Genomic DNA, 21508 nt, shown 5'->3' on the forward strand with positions numbered 1-21508 from the left:
AGCCGACGATTCACTGTTTTCAGGACAGTTTGATTGAAGCATCGCTGGGTTGGTATATGAAATTGAAAAGAAGCCACATTCAGTCATGGGAAGACTTGGCCAAAGCTTTTTTGAAGCAGTACAACTACAACTTGGGCATGGCTCCAGACCGAAGGCAGTTGCAAAGATTGTCCCTAAAGAGCAAAGAATCTTTCAAAGGATATGCACATCGATGGAGAGAATTGGCAGCCCAAGTGCAACCGCCACTCTTGGACAAGGAATTGGTTGACTTGTTTATGGATACCTTGCAGATTCCTTACTTTGAAAGGATGGTAGGAACTGCGATATCAGACTTCGCCCACTTAGTGACAATTGGAGAACGCATTGAAAATGCCCTAAAAAGTGGAAGAATCCAAGGCACCTCGAGCAGCCAAGCTAGAGAGACAGAATCCTTCAGCAATTCCCAAAAGGAAGAAGAGGATGAAACCAATGCAGTCATAACAGATGTTGGGTACTCTCATGGTGCACCAACAAGACCTTATGATTCTTTATATTTTCAGCGGTCACCAGTTCCAACACCACGCCATCCTTATGGGAAACCAGTAATGCCTAGAGCACTATTCAAGCAACCATGGACTGCTCCTCATACAAATCAAAGATCTCGTGGTCAAGGATATCAGAAGGAACATTTGAATCAGCATAGGCCTCAAAAAAATATGGAAAGAAGGAATGCTCCTCTCGATCCAATCCATATGTCATACAGTCAACTTTTGCCATATCTGATTCAAGTCTTGCTGGTGGAGCCCAAGTCTCTTAGGCCATTGTCGGAACCATACCCACCTGGGTATGATCCCAATGTACAATATGGATACCATGCTGGATCAATAGGGCACTCAACCGAAGATTGCAACACTTTCAAAGCCAAGGTTCAACTGTTGCTTGACAAAAAGTACATATCCTTTTCAAAAGGAAGCTTGTTGGTGCATGTCAACCTCTCACCCAAGTGAGTTGGAAGACTTCATGGAGTTCCTCCTAATGCAAATGATTCAGACATGAAGACATCCTCAACATTGGCAATCTTTGCACATTTTTATCATTGCATTTGTAATTTCTTTGTTGATTAAATGCTACTTGTTTTTAAACATTGTTGTTTTTAATGGTAATATTAATGAAGTAATGATGCATGTTTTGAATTAATTATCTCTCATTCGCTCATTTTTCTTCTCTTATATAAAAAAAAATACATATGTATTTCTCCCCCCGCCTTCTTTATCAAACTGTTGTTTTAGCAATATTTGAGGGAGGATGACGATAGCAAAATACCCATAATTGTTGACTGTATCCTTTCGGATAAAATCCTGCTGATGATGTACATGCATTATTTCAAATCCCCAAACATTAGAGAGATAAGGAGTTAATCCCTAGTCAACCACTTCGAGCCTAGAAGTAGGTGTTTCTTTTGGATATACAAACCCTTATGTTTAACCCAGGGCAGGGTAGTGTTTAGTTAATCTGACTCCACATTTGAATTACAAGAGAATTCATCCCATATAGAGATCAACCACATGATGTTATTCACACACATCCTAAAGTGTTAAAGGAACCATACAAAATCCAAAATTTATGTCGGTTGTTCTTCTATGACCAATGACTTGGCAGTCACAATTTTTCAAAAAAAAAGCCCGCTAAGTCGTACACCCGATAAGGCGACTTAGGCAAAAAAAACTAGGGCAATCCCGGTGGATTAAAAGCTTCAAAAGCAGTCCATGCAAAAGTTAGGTATCAAGACAAAAATCAAAAGAGGTCACGAAAACGCTCAACAAAACAAAACAAGATTCAGTGACCACCATACCAAAATCAAAGGGTCACCGACATTAAAAAAAGGTGACTTCCATTTCAAGAGACTTGAATCATCATCTTTATCCTTACACCTTCAAAGCTCTCTTAAAAGATGAATGTGTATATTGAATTAACTAAGTGTAGGACTGAAGTTCATCACGAAGAAGGGGGTGGGTTAAAATTAAACTTTGAGCCTTATATTCTTTGTTTCAATAACCATGAACCAAGCCACATTACAACCCTTAAAAGACCTAATTGAAGCAGGGTTATTTCTGAAAGCATACTGCAACAAGGTTGTGTAAACTGACTCCTAAAGATTTGCTAATCTTTAACATCGATGTCATTATTCTCACCATGTCTTTCACACTTTAAAATTGCTAAATCAACATTGCGTTTGGACTAATGGTCCAGTTGCCACACACTATCACATCGTTCAAATAAATGATTTTTTTTCAAAACCCGCATGAGTATCGCATTAAAATTACCATTTCTGAATGAACAATTTTAATTGCAACTCAGCATTTGACATCAGGGAAATTTCAACAAAGAGCAATCAGAGAAGCTTGATCATAACCCACGAATCAGGGGCATGCCACCCAATACATCAAGTTGATCATAGGAAGATTACTCCAAGAATTGGTTGAAGGAGAATTGCGGTCCAAAACGCAGCGGAAATTAAAATTTCTCCTTTAGAGATCCTTACGAATGGTCATGATCAGTGATAGAATATTTACCTCTTGTGACGATTGAAACCTTTGGTGCAGATCTCTTGTGACGATCAAAACCTTTGATGCAGATCCACGAAGCGATCATGAACGTTGAACGATGACAACGTCTCTACTCAGTCCACACGAACGGGTTCCTTCAATCTCAATGCTAGCTGGTACGAATGAAGGCTTTGAGTGAGAGAGAGAGAGAGAGAAAACGAAAATAATGCAACCACAAATTTTTGCTTCTGCACAAGGGTTCTATTTATAGAACCACTTGTGTGGGCTTCAAGCTAAAAGCCCACTTAAATGTATTTTGGCCCATATCTATAATATGCCCAAAATCACTTAAGCTCATGGTACCTTACCATATTTCGTATTCTACTCAAGTACACCGTACCTTACGATGTTCTATAACTCACTTAAGGGCACCGTACCTTACGGTATTCCTTAGTTACTCTATCTCTCATCAATCCGTCCTTTGTGTGTGACCCTGTAGGTTTTCGTGACGTTGGCAATTATACTAAATCACGCATTTAACATAATAAACAGTGAGCGGTATCTAGCAACACATCACTGCTACCCAAGACACGAAAATGTCATGTGATCTAACAATTCCTTCTGTGATAATAATTATGTGTATAATTACCCTTTTGCCCTTATGTCTATATTGAACACAAGGCATAGACCGTGTCATCCTTGTCCAGTTCAATATTGGGCCCATAGACATTTATCCTACTACGCAGGATGGGCAAATTCCATCTAGGACACTCATGTCCCTCAGCATGCTTTGTGGAGTACCCATCAACTGTCTTTATGGTTATCCAGTTACGGACAACGTTGGATCAGCAATAAAGCACTCGACTCTACATCTAGGATCCATAGTGGTTTCAGGTCGGAGAGTGGAATACATTATTATCACCATGAGAATAACTTATGACACTTTGCATAACTTTCTATATAGTATTCTCATAGCGGGTCAATCCGGTATAAATATTACTCTTAATATTCGTACCTATGTTTAAGACTTGATAACTCTTTATCCATGATCCATGAGATGTGATCATCAGTCTACAAACATAATAGTCTTAATGCTTTAATGTTATCCCACTTCACACTAAAGCTCGACTACGGATACTTTAGGAATAGTGTCCTTATGTTTAATGTGTTCTCATGATTAAGTCACACTTAATACATTAAACGGACTATCTATTCCAAGGACTTTATTAATCAACCATAATAAAGAAAATGCCTTTAAATAATTCGATACAAGTACCAAAAGTATTGGCCTCTAGGGCTTACACCAACATTGGTTAGTCTTAAACAGTCTCCAACATCTGTTAATAAGGGTGCAAATCATTTCAAGAATCATTTGATCCAGAGAAAATCATCTCAGGACTTTATTAATTGGGATAAATCACCTAAAGGTTATGTTGGCCAGGGGAAAACCCCTTCAATGTTCAGTCAGAGAGAGTTAAGTTGCTTCAACGCTCATACCGAGGCAAGCTACCTCAAGAGTACATGAAAGTCAACAATTCCGAGAGTCAGTTAACCAAGGAAAAATCCTTTCATAACTTAAAATTATGGGGCAAACCATCTCTAAATTATGGTACAATTGCTCTCAAAATCCTCTAGAGGTAAACTCCCGCAAAGGCTCAGCAAACTGAGGCAATATGAGCAACATATGAGCAAATCCTCTCCATGTTTTCAAGTTGTTGAAGCAAAAACTTTGCCGCAAGTCAACAACTGTAGAGTTCAAGATGAGTATCGGGGAATCATGCTATCACCCCATCCAATAATCATTTGACAGACAAGAAGCCTTTCTGCAAAGAACCTTCTCTTCCAATACCCACGCAGGGGCATTTTGGAAACCTGCAAATCATTGCATAAATCATCCTCATGCATTAGTCATGTCGCTTTGCTCTAACATAAAACCATGCATATCATATCACTTATCAGGCCCAACCCCATAACATGAACCTGACATCAAAAAGCCTTAAAACATAAAATCTGACACCAAAGCTCAACATCGCTTGGCAATTCAAAGTCCAATTCTCGTTTGGCAGTTTATTTCAAAGCCCAGTTCCCGTCTGGAAAACCTTTTTAAAGTCCAATTCTCGTCTGGCAATTTATTCAAAGTCCAGTTCTCGTCTGGCCATTTATTTCAAAGTCCAGTTCCCATCTGGAAATTTATTTCAAAGCCTAGTTCCCGTCTGGCAATTTATTTCAAAGTCCAGTTCCCATCTGGAAATTTATTGCAAAGTACAATTCTCGTTTGGCAATTTATTTCACAACCCAGTTCCCGTCTGGAAATTTATTTCAAAGTCCATTTCTCGTCTGACAAGTTATTTCAAAGTCCAGTTCTCGTCTGACAACTTATTTCTAAGTCCAGTTTTCGTCGGACGAACTATTTCAAAAATCAGTACTACAAATCATTTATCAAATACTAGTTCTCATTTGGTAAATTATCTCTTAATACCAGTTCTCGTCTGGTAGATCACCTATTGCGATACCAGTTCCCGTCTGGTAGTCTATTTTTTGTATCCAGTTCTCGTCTGGTAGCCTACTTTAAAAGTCAGTTCCCGTCTGACAAACAAAAACAAAGTCAACCATGTTTGACATTTCAATTATTTTCACCAATTCTCGTATGGTAACATATCCTTCAAGTTTTGTTCTCATCTGACAGTTCAATCCTTTTCACTAGTTCTCTTCTGACAATTACCCTTCAAAGTCCAATTTCATTGGCAACCAAGAATAAAACCCTACGAAAATATCCAATTACCCAGTTGCATTCCCACATGCATTAGTTCATGCATAATTTCCCTACCAAACAGGAAAATTCATCAAACACAATCCTATGAATCACCAGCATCCCCATGCATAACACTCCCACAAAAATGGGAATTCCATAAAAAATGAACAAAATAATTGGCATTCCTACATGCACATCCTAAATATCCCTAGTAAATGCATACATACATCTCATGCATCATTACATGCATAAGTGCTTCCATCCAAAATGGAGCATCATACAAAAACACCAAATATCAGGATCCAGGGTCATTCATATGTATCCCGGACTTTCCTCATTTAAATTCGATGGAGTTATTACCCTGCATATGCTCGTGGAATTACTTCCCAGCAAGTCATTCTTCAAGTTTTGTGGTTAATAACGATATTCCCCAACATCTTTGCTATCATTGTTCCCCAAGAAGAGGTTACCCTAAAAAGTCTCTTATGAGCTTCTCCCCTGTAGAGCATTTCTAGTAAATCTCCTCCAAAAGGAGTCTTTTCTGAATTATTTCCCCCAACAGACGAACATTTGAGATACTGCTTCATTTATATGAAGAATCTCATTTATCTGTTTAAGATACTGCTTCATTTATCTTAAGAATCTCACTTATCTGTTTGAGATACTGCTTCATTTACCAGAAGAATCTCATTTTCTGTTTGAGATACTGCATCATTTATCTGAAGAGTATCACTTATCTATCTGAGATACTGCTGCATTTATCTGAAGAATCTCATTTATCTGTTTGAGATACTGCTTCATTTACCCGAAGAATCTCATTTGTTGTTTGAGATACTACTTCATTTATCTGAAGAATCTCATATATCTGTTGGAGGTACTGCTTCATTTATCCGAAGAATCTCATTTATCTGTTTGAGATAATGCTTCATTTATCTGAAGAATCTCATTTCTCTATTTGAGATACTGTTTCATTGATATGAAGAATCTCATTTGTTTTTAGGTACTGCTATAGTATCCTCGGAGAATCTTAGATACATTTGAGGTATCATTCCCTTGATGGAATATCTCGATTATATCATGTAAGATACTGCTTAGTTGATCCTTAGAGAATTTTGTGCATTCATTTCAAGACACTATTTTGCTGATCCTTAGAAAATCTTAGATACGATTGAGGTATCATTCCATTGTTGGAATATCTCGATTATATCATCCAAGATACTGTTTTGACAATTTCCAGAGAGTCTTGATTGTTTCATTTACCTTATAATAACTTTTCTTACCGTATTTCTCACTACATTTTCATTTATGCATTTCATCCTTGAATCTCAAAGGACAAAATTTGGGTCTTTTTATATTTAATTATCTTCCACCATGAATGTACGAAGACTGTTGTCATTCATACCTTCTTGTTCAAGCTAATTAAATAGGGGTAACTGTCATACCCCAATTTTGTCCGGGAAATTTAAAATTTTCATAAATTTGATTTTTATTTCAGTTTGCATCATATGTATAGCATGACATGCATTTCATCATGAATAATACCTAAAATAATAGTCGGAATAAATTATTAAATATACAGATAAATTGGTTAAATCATTCCTCAAGTACTGCAAAATCAGCGGATAAAAAGTTTCGAAATCAAACTTGCAGACGTCAGTATTATTAAGCTACGGATCGCGTAGTTTAACCTGGTGTGCTCGTTATATTTTTCGACGACTTTTTTAGTTGCATTTTGATCCGTCTGAACCTTTTAACCGGTCAAAAATTATTTTAGAATTAAAAGAAGCGATGTATTTTTCCAATAAGTTTATTTCGCACTGATCATTTTAAGGCACTCAGTTTAATTTTTTGGGCAAATTTGCACCCGACTTTTATTCACTTTTAGCTATCTTATTTTTATTCCTTGATCAAATTAATCAAATGATAGAATTAAGTGAGTAGTCATGTTAGGATTATTTTTTAAATAGTTTACTTTATTTTTTTTAACTATTAAATACTCTCTTTTCTATATCAAAAAATAAGAGAAATAAAAATAATAAAATCAAAATAATGAAGATATCTATTTCCCTCCTATCAATTGGGGCCACGCGTCCTAGTTTTTATAAGTATCTCCCTCCAATTTTGAGTGAAAGACCACTAGTTTGCTAAAACACAAAAAAACGAAACAAATTTTCCTCATACACTAGTTGTTAATGAAATTATTCTTTTCCAATAGCAAGGACACGCGTCCCATCTTGATATCCTCCAACCAATACATGCCAGATGGCACACCCTTGATTATTGAAGGAAAATTAAGGATTTAATGAAAATAAAATATACTTTAGAAACATTTTTTTCGGACACCACTAAGGACAGCTGGAAAGATGGCAATCCAGTCTGGCCCTCCTCTCAAAAAAATGCGTAGCAAAAAAACCATCAAAAATTTATTTTGAAAAATCCTTTTCCTTCTTGCAAACGGACAAAAAAATCACAATAGACAAAATCCCTTCACCTATCTGTGAATCACACACCACGAGACCCCCACAATCGCAAAACTCTGTTCTTCTTCTTCACACCATATTCGTCATTTCTGCCGCCGAGACACCACCATCCAACAAGCTCCGGTGACCTCTTCACAAAACCTCAATCCTTCTTACATCGCCTCTCATCACGACAAAAACCTCACCATTTCCTTCCCCGAAATCCCTCATCTTCCTCAAACGTCACCAACAACTTGGTCGGCGAATCCTCCACCATATTCACCTCCTCAACCTTCCACCGCCGCATTAACGTTTCACCATTAACCATTTCCGATCTACAATCCCGACCTCAAACCCAAATTCTTCCATCATGAACCACCTACAACCTCACTACGACATCCATTCACACCGACTACAACAGCACGACTGTCTCCCTGCGCAACCTTATCACCACCAAACCACCACTTCAGATCCGCCCCCTCAACCTCAAGATCCAATCTGCACCCTCTCCTTAACCAACAACTTTGAACCACCATTTGATCTTTCCTCGCAACCCACTGCAACTTCCTTTTCATAGTCAAGCCCTTTCGCTCATTCCGCATATGTTCGCCATCATCAATAATTTCACTCATCTATGTTAATCGCCGCCAACAGTAGCCAATCGAAAACCCCAACAATGTCAACATCACTCCAGATAAACACTCACATTAAAGCTCCCTACCACGGGTCTACTAGAAACGTGAATAAGCGGTTGTCATCACCACTGTAAGACCCTAATTTTGACCCTAAGATCCCTCATGGCATCATAACATTGCAATTGCATAGCCTCAAGGATCATAAGCATCTTGGCTTTTTGCCTTTGGGGTGGGATCTCTTGTGAGTTGGTTTGAGATCACTAAGCATGCTTGAATTGTATATTATTGCTTTTCTCATTTTATTTACTAACCAAAAGCACAAAAATATGTCACTAACATCTTTTGTTTGTAGCTTGAGCAGTCACAAGGTCAAAAGCTTCTAGGAGATCCCATGTGCAATGATATGGTCAAGAGAAGATGAAAGCAAACATGGAAATGGTTCCCAAAGCTCTCATCCATCAAATATGCCTCCCATGTATCTCAATTCATCATTTTGATCAAACAAATCAAAGGGGTTTGAGGTTTGTTTCCCAAGGAAACCCTAATTCATCTGTTCATCAACTATGCCTTGCCCATGAAGCAACCTCAACCCATGGTCAAATAAAATCAAGGAAAGTTCTTTAATTCATCATTTCATGCATATTTGAACTAATTTGAGTTCTCTCAATCATCAATTCATCAAGATATGAGTTGTGGATTTGAGAAGTTGATCAGTCAATTCATCTGACTATTTTGAAATACACTGAGACCTAACTTTTTATGTGTTGGTAAAATGGAGATGACTCTAATAGAACAAATGTTATTAAGGACAATAGGAACAACTTTCATGTTCATAAAATTTTTATTTGAAGCTTGGAAGGTCATCATCCATTCTAAGACATTATAGGTCCTTTTGACTAAAACCCTAATTTTGGGTCAACTTCCCAAGAACATAACTCATTCATTTTTCATGATTTTGAGGTGAAACTTAATGCATTGGAAATATTAATGTGTCTACTTCAAATGTTATGTTGAGAAAAATTGCAAAATATCAAAATAAATACATATGATAATGCAAAACATTATAGGTCACTTTGGACCAAATGCATTAAAATGTGAAAAAGTCCAACTTCAAGTGCCCATAACTTCTTCATTAAAAATTCAAATGATGCAAAATTTAAGTCCAAATTGATTGCCTTGAAAATATCGACAACTTTTATGTTGAAGGTTTTGTCATTTGGAGCTTGCATCATTGAGACAGAAGGGCTTGAACATTGGTCAATTTTGGAAATTTCAGAAATGCATGTTTTGCACCCTACACTTCAAGCTCAAATTTCATTATTTTCCAAGGCCCAAATTAAGTTTTGATCAACATGATATTTGTTCCTTATACAACAAGCTTTTCAACCATTACTCATAAGGTTGCATTTTGATTTTGGAAGCATCATTTTCGAAGAGATGAAGAATTATGTGCAATTTTAGAAACCATTTGAAAATTTCATGCACACTCATTTGCAATCATATCTGCACGTCCATTCCATCTAATTATGATATAAGCTTGCCATTCCAATCAGAATTGGACCCTCCATGCGCCTGTACAGGCCCATGCATGAAGGCCCTCTTCTCTCATGCAATGCTTTGTTCATGCTTCTACATTGACATTTGCTATATATAGGAGTGCTTGGCCTCTCATTTCTTCAATCTTAAGGCGCCCTACATACTGTGCAACTGAAATCCCACACCCACACCAAAGGAACAATCTCACTTTTCTCGCAAATTTCATATCTGAATTTTGATTTCCTCGATTGAAATTTCAGATCTAAAGTTCCTTAGCCTTCTTCTCCTTCATCCATAGATCACACTGTAAGCTTAAGCATCAAGAAATCGTGCTCTCAAACTCTCCATTTTAGAGGTTTACTTTAAACTTTGATTTCTTCGAATCTCATTATACATTGCTTGTTTCTTGTTATTGTTGTGTTGTCTGAAGTCCTCTTCATAAAGGCAATCATTCTGAGCTTTAAATTGTTGAAATCCATTAAGTTCCAGTTGGACACCACAAAATTCAAACTCTGATTCCTCTTGCTATGGAAGCATAGAGCTGAATTGGTTGGTATAGGGGTGATGTACATCACCCCAACTTTCATTTGGTACCTGGATCGTGCATTTTGGTTAACTTTTTGTCCTCTGCAAATTTGAACCCTCGCCGGAGCTAGCCGGAGAAGACGGTGGCGCTGGCCACCGTCCGTTTTCCAGTTTTAATGTGGGTCGTTGGATCATGCTTCCAGATCTAATCAGATCCATTGGATGTTATGACTTTTTTTTATTGTTTATGTTATTCAGTTGACTGAGGTTCATGGTGCACGCGCATTCCATTGCCCTTAGATCCTCCACGTCATTTAATGAAGTTCAATCCAACGCGTGTGGATTTTCCATATTTTCCAATTTCTGATTTTATTTTCTTTTATTTCTTTTAATTCCATTGTATTTCTAAAATTCATATCTCTCTCATTATTGGTCCAAAAATTATGGGACCAATTGCGTTATTTCTCTTTTAATTTCTAGTTTTTAAAAATGATTTTTAATATTTTTTATTTTATCATTTGCTATTTTTTAGTAATTTTCTCTTTTCTGGTTATTTTTAATTCATTTTAAATAGTTTTTGATATTGAAAAAATACAAAAATATTTTTCCAACCTCTTTGAATGATGATAGATCTATGAAAAATATTCTAATCAATTTATTAATTAATTTGAGATTTATTTGAGATTTTAATTCAATTAGGTTATTTTTATGCATTTTTAATTGATTTAAAATAGTTTCTGACTTCTAAAAATGCTGAAATTTTTTGTCAAACTTTGTTTGACCTTGTTGAACTTGGGATAATTCACTTGGACTTTTCAAAGTTGATTTGAAGTGAATTTGAAGTTTGACCTTTCTTTATTATTTTAATTCAAGTTTTAATTTTAAATATTAAAAATGCCAAAAATATTTGACTTGTTTCTTGACTTGTAATCTTCATCTTGCTTCTGTTTTCTATTGTTTGACCTTGATCTTCCCTATCTTTGGTCAACATTTGTTGATTAGTACATACCATTTCATTTAATGCACTTTAATTTCTTCATCTTCTTCTTCTCCTTCTTCTTTTTCTTTTTTGATCAATGAGTTAAAGATTGGTGGTTAGCATTGATATAGGGAGGTTTAATCTTCCTTGATTCAAATCTAATTCATCTTGATCATGGATCAAGTGAATGGCTTTGCATTAAGGATAGATTACTTCCTAAGTCATGCAAAAGACCTAAATCAATACAAGATCATTTCTCATCTTCTTTTTGGCATGGCAAGTTGTTGGAGTTTGATTCACTAATCAAGACCTCTAACTTGTGTTGTTGCCTACATTATTATTGACCGACCTCAGATAGTTGTGACTTCTACATAAGTCCAATTACGATTGCTTAACATAGCGCTAAATTTGTCTTATGGCACACTAACTACTAACATTAACCATTAACCATTAACATGTACTTCTTGCACTTTACATTTATGCAATTTACTATTCTTGTACATATTATTCATTTGCTTTCCCCCTTTGCTCATTTGAGCACATGTTTATGTTAATGCAATTTGCCTTTTGCTCACTTGAGCACATAATTGCGTATATATTATTGTGCTTGTGCTTTTGTTTTGATTGTTATGGACCAAATGCAAAGAAATGGACAAATGGACTTAGACTTTAGGACTTTCCCTATGCAAATTTGGAGTCAAAGAGCAACTAGGAATTGGGCCTTTAGAGTGCTATAAAAGTCAAAGAGCAACTAGGCATTGGGCCTTTAGAATGCTATAAATGTTGAAGAGGACTTTGAAAGGACCAATTTCTAAACTCCTTCTTGTTCATTCTTGGTTTGTTTGATAGAACTTTTTAATGTGTGTGTTCTTGTGCTAGGGATTCCAACATTGAGCCTAAGTGAGGAACCATTTCCATGAGCTTCTAAGAGAGAGAGAGATCTAAGAGCCATTGAGGAATTTTCCAAGAGCTTGTTTGATTGTATTGATTGCTTGAGCTTACTATTATCTTGCTTGCATATTCCAAAGGATGGGAGCTACTTGGACCATCAATATGATCTCAAGAAAGGAACTTCATTTGTGGTCTTGTTTCTTATCCCTCATCTCTTGTATGATTAGGACTTTAGCCATTCTTCTTCTTTCCTCCACTCTAACCCAAGCCAAAACTTTTGTGCAAACATTTAACATTTCTTTTCCAACATTAGAAACCTAAGCCTTATGCTTTTGATTTTCAAACTTTCTTTTCATAACACTTATTTTGAATTGAACTTCTGAGTCAACTTTGACCATATTATGTATATACTTTTCATTAGTAAATATAACCCATTCAAATGCTTTTTATGGTTTCAATGGCCACTTTCTTAATCAAAACTTTTCATAACCTTTAGCTATTAGGTTTGAGTTATCCTTGAGGTAGATGTAATACTCACCTATATCCTTAGTGATGGACAATGAGTCTTCCATGCTTATTATATGGTTAATCCCTCACTAGCATGTTGAAGCTATCCTCACATGGGAGATTTGTGGTTTTAGGTTGAGTTTTCTCCCTTGGATAACAAAAGACCTTAAGGCTTTTGGACCAATCAATTCACCAACTCATTTTGAGATTTTTACCCCGAACTACGAGGTTTTGATCCTAATCTTTTTTAAGATGGTACGTAGGTAATGGGTTTATCCATCCAAACACAAAAATGTAAATAACTTGTATATTCTCTTCTCGTCTCTTCAATCATGTTTGCACAAACAATTTTTCACAAAATACCAACCTTACAACAAGTGTGAAAAGGGCTCCCTAGGAGTACCTAGGATGTTTTGGGTGCTTAAAACCTTCCCATTGCATAACCAACCCCCTTACCTAGATCTCTGACATTTTTACTAGTTTTTGATTCGATAAAACTTTTAGGTTTTTGTTCGCTTTCTAACCATTCCTTTGGAAAAATAGAAGTGCGGTGGCGACTCGACTTGTATGGTTTACCTTGGATTTAGTCAATAAATCTAATGGTAACGAATACCCCGCTACAACCACCAACAAATTAAAATCCGCTGATGACAAGATTCGTTGCTCACAATATCTGCGTTTCTAGATCCGGCATATCGTCACATTTCATTTGGTCCTCAACTTTGTAACAGGGATATCTTCATTTAAAATACCGTTCTTCTTTCCTAATTATTTTAATTATGCTAGTTTAAATCATATTGGTGGTCATTTGATTTGGTTTAATTATATTAGAGTAATTACAAATGATAGTTTGTTTATCAGAAATTAATATTGTAATGTTAGCTGCTTGATGAAATATGATAATAGTAATTAGAAGCATGTTAAATATTCTAATGAGCTTAGGTTTTGGTCTGATTATGCAATGGTTATATTGTGCTTTGATCCTATGAATATTGTAAATAATTTAAATATTGGGTTGTTGTCGATTTTTAAATTTTTCGGATTTTAATCCGCGGATTCGACAAATTTATGTCGTTATGCCGCCCAAGTTTCTATACATTGATTGTGAATTTTCACCACGTTACAACCTTGCGTATGACATTCATCATATTGTCATTTCGTACAAACCGGTTTCGAGCACATCATCGTTATCTCATACCAATTAAATCGGCATTGTCACCTTTTGCTCTCTCTTCTAATTAAATTAATTAATTAATTAATTAATTAAAACTGAAATTAATTAGTTAATTTTGATTAATTAATTTTAATTAACTTAATTATTTGATTTAATTAAATGGTTTTGATAATTAATTTTAATTAACTTAATTAATTGAATTTTAATCAATCAGTTTTTGTTAATTAAAAATTGATTGACCTCTTTCACTATCATTTTCCATTATCAGTTCACAATCATTTTCAAACAAAACTATTTCATTTCATCAGCAATTCATAATCACTTTCAATTCTATTTCATTTCGTTTCATCAGCAATTCGTAATCACTTTTAATTCTATTTCATTCCGTTTCATCATCAATCCAAAACCAAATAAATCACATAATTCTCGATTCAAATGTCGAGCCATTTTTCAAATACCTTTACAAGTCGATTGCTTTTAAGCATCGCCATCAACCTCACATAGCTTACTCTCGGGCTTTCTTACAATGAGACCTATTCGATTTTAATTAATCGAGTAGATGATTGATTCACTAAACATAATCCAATTTATACGTAAAAGCATAAATTTAAAACCTCGATCCAACATCGAGTATTTTCATTTAATTTAATTCAAAATACCTAAATTACGATTAAATACTATTCCGTTTAGAAACGAAAAGGGGGATGGTTTTGAGCCTTCAACTTCTCTCCTCGATTGTTTGAACACGAGTTCTCTTACTCGGTTAGTCAGATAATTATCGTTTTTCTACAAACTCAATTAAATCAAAACATTTTCATAATAAACTACACGAAAAGGGAGATTGTTTTGAGCCTTCGATTCCTCTCCTCAAATACTTGGATATGAGTTGCCTTACTCAACTATTCGAGTATTTGTCGTTTATCTAAACTACATCAACCATACACAAACTTATTTTCATAATCAATTAAAGATGAAAAGGAAGATGGTCTAGAGCCTTCGATTCCTCTCCTCGATTATTAGGATACGAGTTGCCTTACTCGACTATCCGAGTAATCGTCATCCATTCAAAACACCTTAACTATTATGAAATCCTTTTACAATTAAGGATGAAAAGGGAGATGGTCTAGAGCCTTCTATTCCTTTCCTGGACTATTAGGATACGAGTTGCCTTACTCGACTATCCGAGTAATCGTCATCCAACAAAATATCTCAACACATCAAATCTATCTTTTCTCGCCCACGTGTGATCGAAACTAATCAAACAAAACATTCAACATATTAGCTCAACTTGTCACCCCCAGTGTGATTAAAACTCTTTTCAGAAAGAACATTATTTAATTTCTTCTAACGCGCACAACAAACTAGTGCTTAAGCCTTCACCGAGAGTAAACAAGCTAACGTTTAGCCTTTAGGACGTGATCTAAACAATCGTTCACTAAAAGACACCAACCAACCATAGTTCCCCGAACTACGAATGCTCTGATTTCCTTATTTCACCATAAGGATACGTAGGCATGAGATTGCTAGATCTTCGCGAGCACACTAATAAAAAACTCCCTTTTCCCCTTCTGAGGTTTCCATCCATATCTATTTTTAATCCTTTATTCACTCGAAGAAAACAAACAACATAAGTTAACATTCAAATCGCAAATTCAACTAAAAGGTTCCCATTGAGTACAACGGACGTGAGGGGTGCTAATACCTTCCCCTTACGTAATCGACTCGCGAACCCGAATATGGTTTCGATGGCCATTATTCTATTTTTGAAAGGTTTTGCCTATATTTTCCTATTCCTTCATTGGGATAAATAAAGTTCGGTGGCGACTCTGTTCGGACTAATTTTTTCCGCGACCATCGCAAGGAATCGTATTTTTCGAGATACGACAAATGGCAAGGTCAAACTTGCTGATAATAGCGCATTGCAAGCAGAAGGTAATGAGGACATAGTTATTCAAAGGATCAATGGAGAAAAAGCTATGATCAAAGATGTACTCTATGTACCTGGAACAAAGTGAAATCTGCTAAGTGATAGACAACTGATCGAAAATGGTTTCTCAGTGGTTATGAAAGATGGAGCCTTGGAGCTATTCGACACATAATAACTTGATCTTGAAATATTCCATGTCGAAGAATAGGACATTTAAGACCATGATCAATTCAAATCATGTACAATGGCTAAAACATGTTCTCAGCCACAAGAATAGTTGGTTGTGGCATTTAAGATTTGACCGTCTGAATTTTAGGTCACTCAATCAACTGATTACTCAAGATATAGTAACTGTTATACCAAGTATTGAGATTCCCAACAAACTTTGTGAAGGTATCTTATTAGGGAAGAAATCCATAAAGTATTTTGTTTTGACTATGCCAATGAGGTCCTCTTGCATACTAGAACTAGTACATTCAGATGTATATGTCCCGTTTGAGGATTAAACTATTGGTGGAAACAAGCACTTTGTCTCGTTCATTGATGAGTATAATAGAAAGTTTTGGGTCTATGTGATTAAGCGAAAGGAAAAAGTATTTGAAATCTTTAAGAGATTCAATATATTTGTCGAAAAACAGAGTGAAAAGAAGATCAAGGTTCTGCGAACAGATGAAGGTGGCAAATACACATCCAAGATATTTGAGGAGTTTTATGGAGAACATGGTATTGATCATGAGGTAATTGCTCCTTACATGCCTCAACATAATGGAATAGCATAAAGAAGAAACATTACCATATTGGATATGGCGAGATGCATGTTGAAGTAGAAGAACTTGACAAGGTCCTTATGGGGTGAAGTTGTCACCATAGTTGTTTATTTTATGAACAAGTGCCCTACCAAGAAGTTGAAAAACACGGTTCTAAAAGATGTTTGGAGTGGAAAACAACCATCAGTGAGTCATCTTAAGGTGTTTGGCTATATTTGCTACAAACATGTTCCTAATGTAAGGAGAAGGAAGCTTGATGATAAAAGTGAACCTCTCGTTTTGGTTGTATATCACAAAGTTGGAGCTTACAAGCTATTCAATCCAATCAATGATAAGATCGTGATGAGTCGAGACATGGTGATTGATGAGAATTCTGCATGGGATTGGAATATAAGTGATGCGACTAACAAGCCATTGATGAGCTATGAAGTTGATGAAGAAAGTAGTGAGCACGAAAAAACTCTAGTAGATAATGTTCCGGTCATTGTCGAAGTCGGAGCGAAAAATTGAGAGGGTTTGGCTAGCACAAGACCTCAAAGTACTAGAGTTCTTTCAGCAAGGCTTCAAGACTATGAAGTGGGTGGTGATGATGAATTCAAAACAAATGGAGAATTAGTTCATTTTTCTTTAGTTGTAGATGCTGACTAATCAACTATAGTGAGTATTTAAAGAATGAATAATGGAAGTCATCTATGGTCGAAGAGTTACAAGTGATCAAAAGAAACAACACATGGGAGTTAGTTGAATTGTCAACACATACAAAAGCTATCGAAGGGAAATGGGTGTTCAAGTTGAAGCATAATGTTGATGGATTAATAACAAGACATAAGGAAATATTATTAACTCGGGGATTTCTTCAAAGAACATAACTTGATTACTCTAAGGTATATTCACCAGTAGCAAGATTGAAGATTGTTCGGTTGATGGTAGCCTTGGCATTTAAGCAAGACTGGTCGACATTTCACTTAGATGTGAAATTAACATTTTTGAATGGTCCTCTAGATGAAAAGGTATATCTCACACAACCTTATGGGTTTGTGATACATGAGCAAGCAAGGAAAGTATACAGGTTGCACAAAGCGCTCTATGGCCTCAAGCAGGAACCTAAGGTATGAAACAAGAAGATCGACTCATACTTGGTCGAATTGGGATCATCAAATTCAAATATAAGTATAGTGTCTATGTTTAGGTTGTGGCATAAGATATAATAATCATCTGCTTATACGTCGATGACTTGTTAGTAACTGGAAATAGCTTGGAGAATTTGTCGAAGTTCAAAGATCTAATGAAGAAGGAATTTGAAATGTCGGGTCTTGGAAAGTTGTGTACTTCCTAGGCATGGGGTTTCAAATGTTGAAGCAAGGTATGATGCTACATCAAAGAAAGTATGTCAAAGAGATACTCAAGAGATTCAGGATGGAAGACTCGAATCCTTCATCCTCACATGTCGAACCAAATTTGAAGCTGGAGGAGCATGGAGAGGAAGACAAAGTTGATGTCACTTTGTTCAAACAAATTGTCAGATCTTTGAGATATGAGTGCAACAGTCGATCTGATATAGGTTTCTTAGTCAGATTAGTGAGTAGATACATGAGTGAACCAAGGGTGTCAAACATGAAGGTTGCAAGAAGAATCCTGAGATACCTAAAAGGATCGACAAACTATGGAATTCTATTTCCACGAGATTTTAAAAGCAAAGAAGCTGAGATTAATTGATATTCAAATGCTGTTTGGTGTGGAGATAAGGAAGATCGAAGAAGCAGAACTGGTTATTTGTTTCAAATATTTGGTGCCCCGATCTCATGGTGCTCGAGAAAGAAACTTGTGGTGGCATTACCATCATGTGAGGCTGAATATATAGTAGAATCCTACATGTCAAGCAATTTGGATCAAATTTGTTCTGGAAGAGATGGAGGTCGAAGTGAAGAAACCTATGGTGCTGCATATCGACAACAAGTCAGCCATTAATCTTACAAAGAATCCTATTTTGCATGGAAGGAGTAGGCACATTGAGGCTAAGTTTCATTTCCTAAGGGAGAAGGTAAGCTAGAGTGAACTTGAAGTGAGGCATTGCTCGAGTGAAGCACAGTTGACTGATATTTTCACCAAAAGTCTGAAGATTGACATATTCCTAACTTTGAGAAAGAAATTAGGAATAGTTCGGATCGATTATGATTAGTTTGTGTTTGACACCTTGGATTATAAGGGGGTATGTTGTGATATAATACAAGTTGCAACCCAAGTCAAAGTTAGTCAGGGTTAGGGTTTGTTATGTTAGTTACTTAGTATCGTTGTCTCTCTTCTCTCTCTCTCTCTCTCTCTCTCTCTCTCTCTCTCTCTCTCTCTCTCTCTCTCTCTCTCTCTCTCTCTCTCTCTCTCTCTCTCTCTCTCTCTCTCTCTCTCTCTCTCTCTCTCTCTCTCTATATATATATATATATATATATATATATATATATATATATATATATATATGCATGTTGTAATTCAATTTAACAATCACATTCAAGAATAACAATCATTATTATTCATTCTCTCTTTCTTTCTCTCCTCATTAAAAGTGTCTTACGCACTAACACTTTTAGTGGTTATTTGAAACCTTTCTCAAAGCAATGAATGTTGAAAATCCTATAAGAATTATAACATATCAAGATGATGCAATGGCCAAGGCTATTTCTCTAGTTATGCCAATGGCATCAGAGTCCATATTTGAAGGGCAATTTTTACCTTATTTTTCAAAATTATATATATTATTTTACCTCAGTTGTTTTTGTGTAAAGCTCAATAATATGCATACAGCTAAATATTGAAAAATGAGCTTTACTTAAAAAAAACAAATCTTTTAGCCGAAAGGTTGCAAAGACTGTGAAATCAAAAGTTGTCTTTGACCGGAAAATAATAAGTATAATGTAAACCATACTTATTTCTGAAGCTTTCTCAGATCTTAGATGTTAGTGCGTTGTGGTAAGGTTTCTCTTGTTTTGTTTCTTGCACTACTTAATTTCCTCTGTGCTTCATTGATTATTAGTTTCAACTAAGGTTTTGTATGGTATGTTTATTTCTGTTATCAATTTTCTATTTCAGGTGGAGACATCAAACATAAACTTTCCATAATCTAATTGTGGTCTTGCAACTATCAGTATGGACAAGGGTTATTGTGCTACCGAGTAAGAAAATCAAATATTGATATTTTAACTCACATATGCATGCAATATCAACTAGTACTTATTTTTAATTCATGTGTTATTATTCCTTTCCTTATACTCCTTATTCGCTTAAAATGCCGCATTTTTGACTTACCTTTGTAGTATTGAATTTGAAATGGTGACTTAAAAATATAACATATATTTTGTTTATAAAGTTTGGACGACCCTCACCTTTCAAGTTGGTTTTCTAAAAATCAGATAGATACAATCCAAATTCTAAAATAATATTAGAGTCTATTCAAAATCACTTGGTAAGGATTATTTTTGGATAATCTTAATGCTATAATTCTATTGAGAAAAATTCAAAGGATAACATTCTCGTTTGCATTAATATATTTAGTCGATAACTTTTTTCTGTATCCATTGAAGAGTGCTGTAATTTTTTGAGCCATTATGTTAATTGGGGTTTAGGATGGGTTTTACAGATGTAGTATGCCGGACGTAGATGCTCCCAAACTTGATTATAAGATTAAGCAACAGATTATGGATGCACTACGAGTGAGAGACCAAGGAGAATATATAATCGGATTATACGGGTCAGATAAAAGAGCTGAGGATTCTGTAAAAAGAATTATAAGAAGAGTTGAGAGAGATGGATTGTTCACAAAGATTGTCACAGCAACTGTGACTAAAAAACCAGACATTACAAATATCCAAATGCAAATTGGTGATGCAATAGGACTCAATTTTGACGATACGACGGATCTAGCTGAATCAACTTGTTGCACGTGTTTTGGTTATAGTAAAAGAATGAGAACTGCAGAAAGAGCTAATCTTCTGTGTGCTAAGATGAAGGAGCTGCAAACAGTCCTAGTTGTACTGTATGATCTTCACGTCAAACTTGATTTAGGCGAGATCGGTATCCCCTTTGGTGAAGATCATAATGGTTGCAAGATATTGCTGTCATCTACAAATTTGGAGGTTTTATCCAAAGAAGTGAAGGTTCATAAATTGATACAATTATCACAGACATGACACGATGATTTTCCAACGAAGCAGAGATGATGAAAATTTGAAGTACAGAGATGCACATCATTTGGAACACACCATGGTTGAGTTGGGAGATTGTTGACAAATGCTTTATGTTTTTTTTTTGTCATATGCTTGTGTTTGTAAGTTCTGTTAGTATGAACTGTCTTGATAGTACTATCACCATATTATTATTGGCAGTGGACCATATGATAAAGTGGAAGTCGAGATTGTCTTATATACTGTAAGACATAAGTGAGGGAATAGGTACGAATGTGAGTCAGAGTATTCTCATCAATGTTTTGATGAAAATGGTTATTTTTCTTACTTTAAGATTATAAACTCATTGTGCTATGGGAGAAACATTCCCTGAAATTTATATTTTTTTTTTAAAGAGTCTTACATGTCATTTATAAATCAATTTCACAATAAATCATGCACATTTGTCTTTCACTAATAAGATCAATTATTCAAACAAAATATTGATAAATCAAACATCAATGTTCATAAAATAAATCGAACCATAATATAAATTTCAAAATATAAAGTAAAAGACAATTATATATGATGTCCATGTTCCTGCATATGTTATGCCTATGCTAAGATGGTCAGTAGAGTGGTCATATAAGGAGTGTCTTCCTCAAACTCTCCTCTAACTA

General features: G+C 35.5%; 1 protein-coding gene across 4 annotated transcripts in view; it reads left to right on the forward strand.

The window, feature by feature from the left end:
• LOC127105623 (disease resistance protein RFL1) overlaps positions 1–21087 on the forward strand; it is a 38377-nt gene extending 17290 nt beyond the window's left edge. Inside the window, exons 1-3 of one of the 4 annotated variants that reach the window (XM_051042817.1) lie at positions 19615–19638; positions 19759–19841; positions 20306–21087. In XM_051042817.1, the coding sequence (XP_050898774.1) occupies positions 19816–19841; positions 20306–20855 (576 nt within the window). In that variant the 5' untranslated portion in view covers positions 19615–19638; positions 19759–19815 and the 3' untranslated portion in view covers positions 20856–21087. Of the gene's footprint in view, positions 1–19614; positions 19639–19758; positions 19842–20291 lie in introns of those variants that run through there. The other 3 variants (XM_051042818.1, XM_051042812.1, XM_051042814.1) reach the window with 3 other exon arrangements.
• The last annotated feature ends 421 nt before the right edge of the window (positions 21088–21508 follow it).

Source organism: Lathyrus oleraceus, chromosome 7, assembly GCF_024323335.1.
Source record: "Lathyrus oleraceus cultivar Zhongwan6 chromosome 7, CAAS_Psat_ZW6_1.0, whole genome shotgun sequence".
NCBI lineage: Eukaryota > Viridiplantae > Streptophyta > Magnoliopsida > Fabales > Fabaceae > Lathyrus > Lathyrus oleraceus.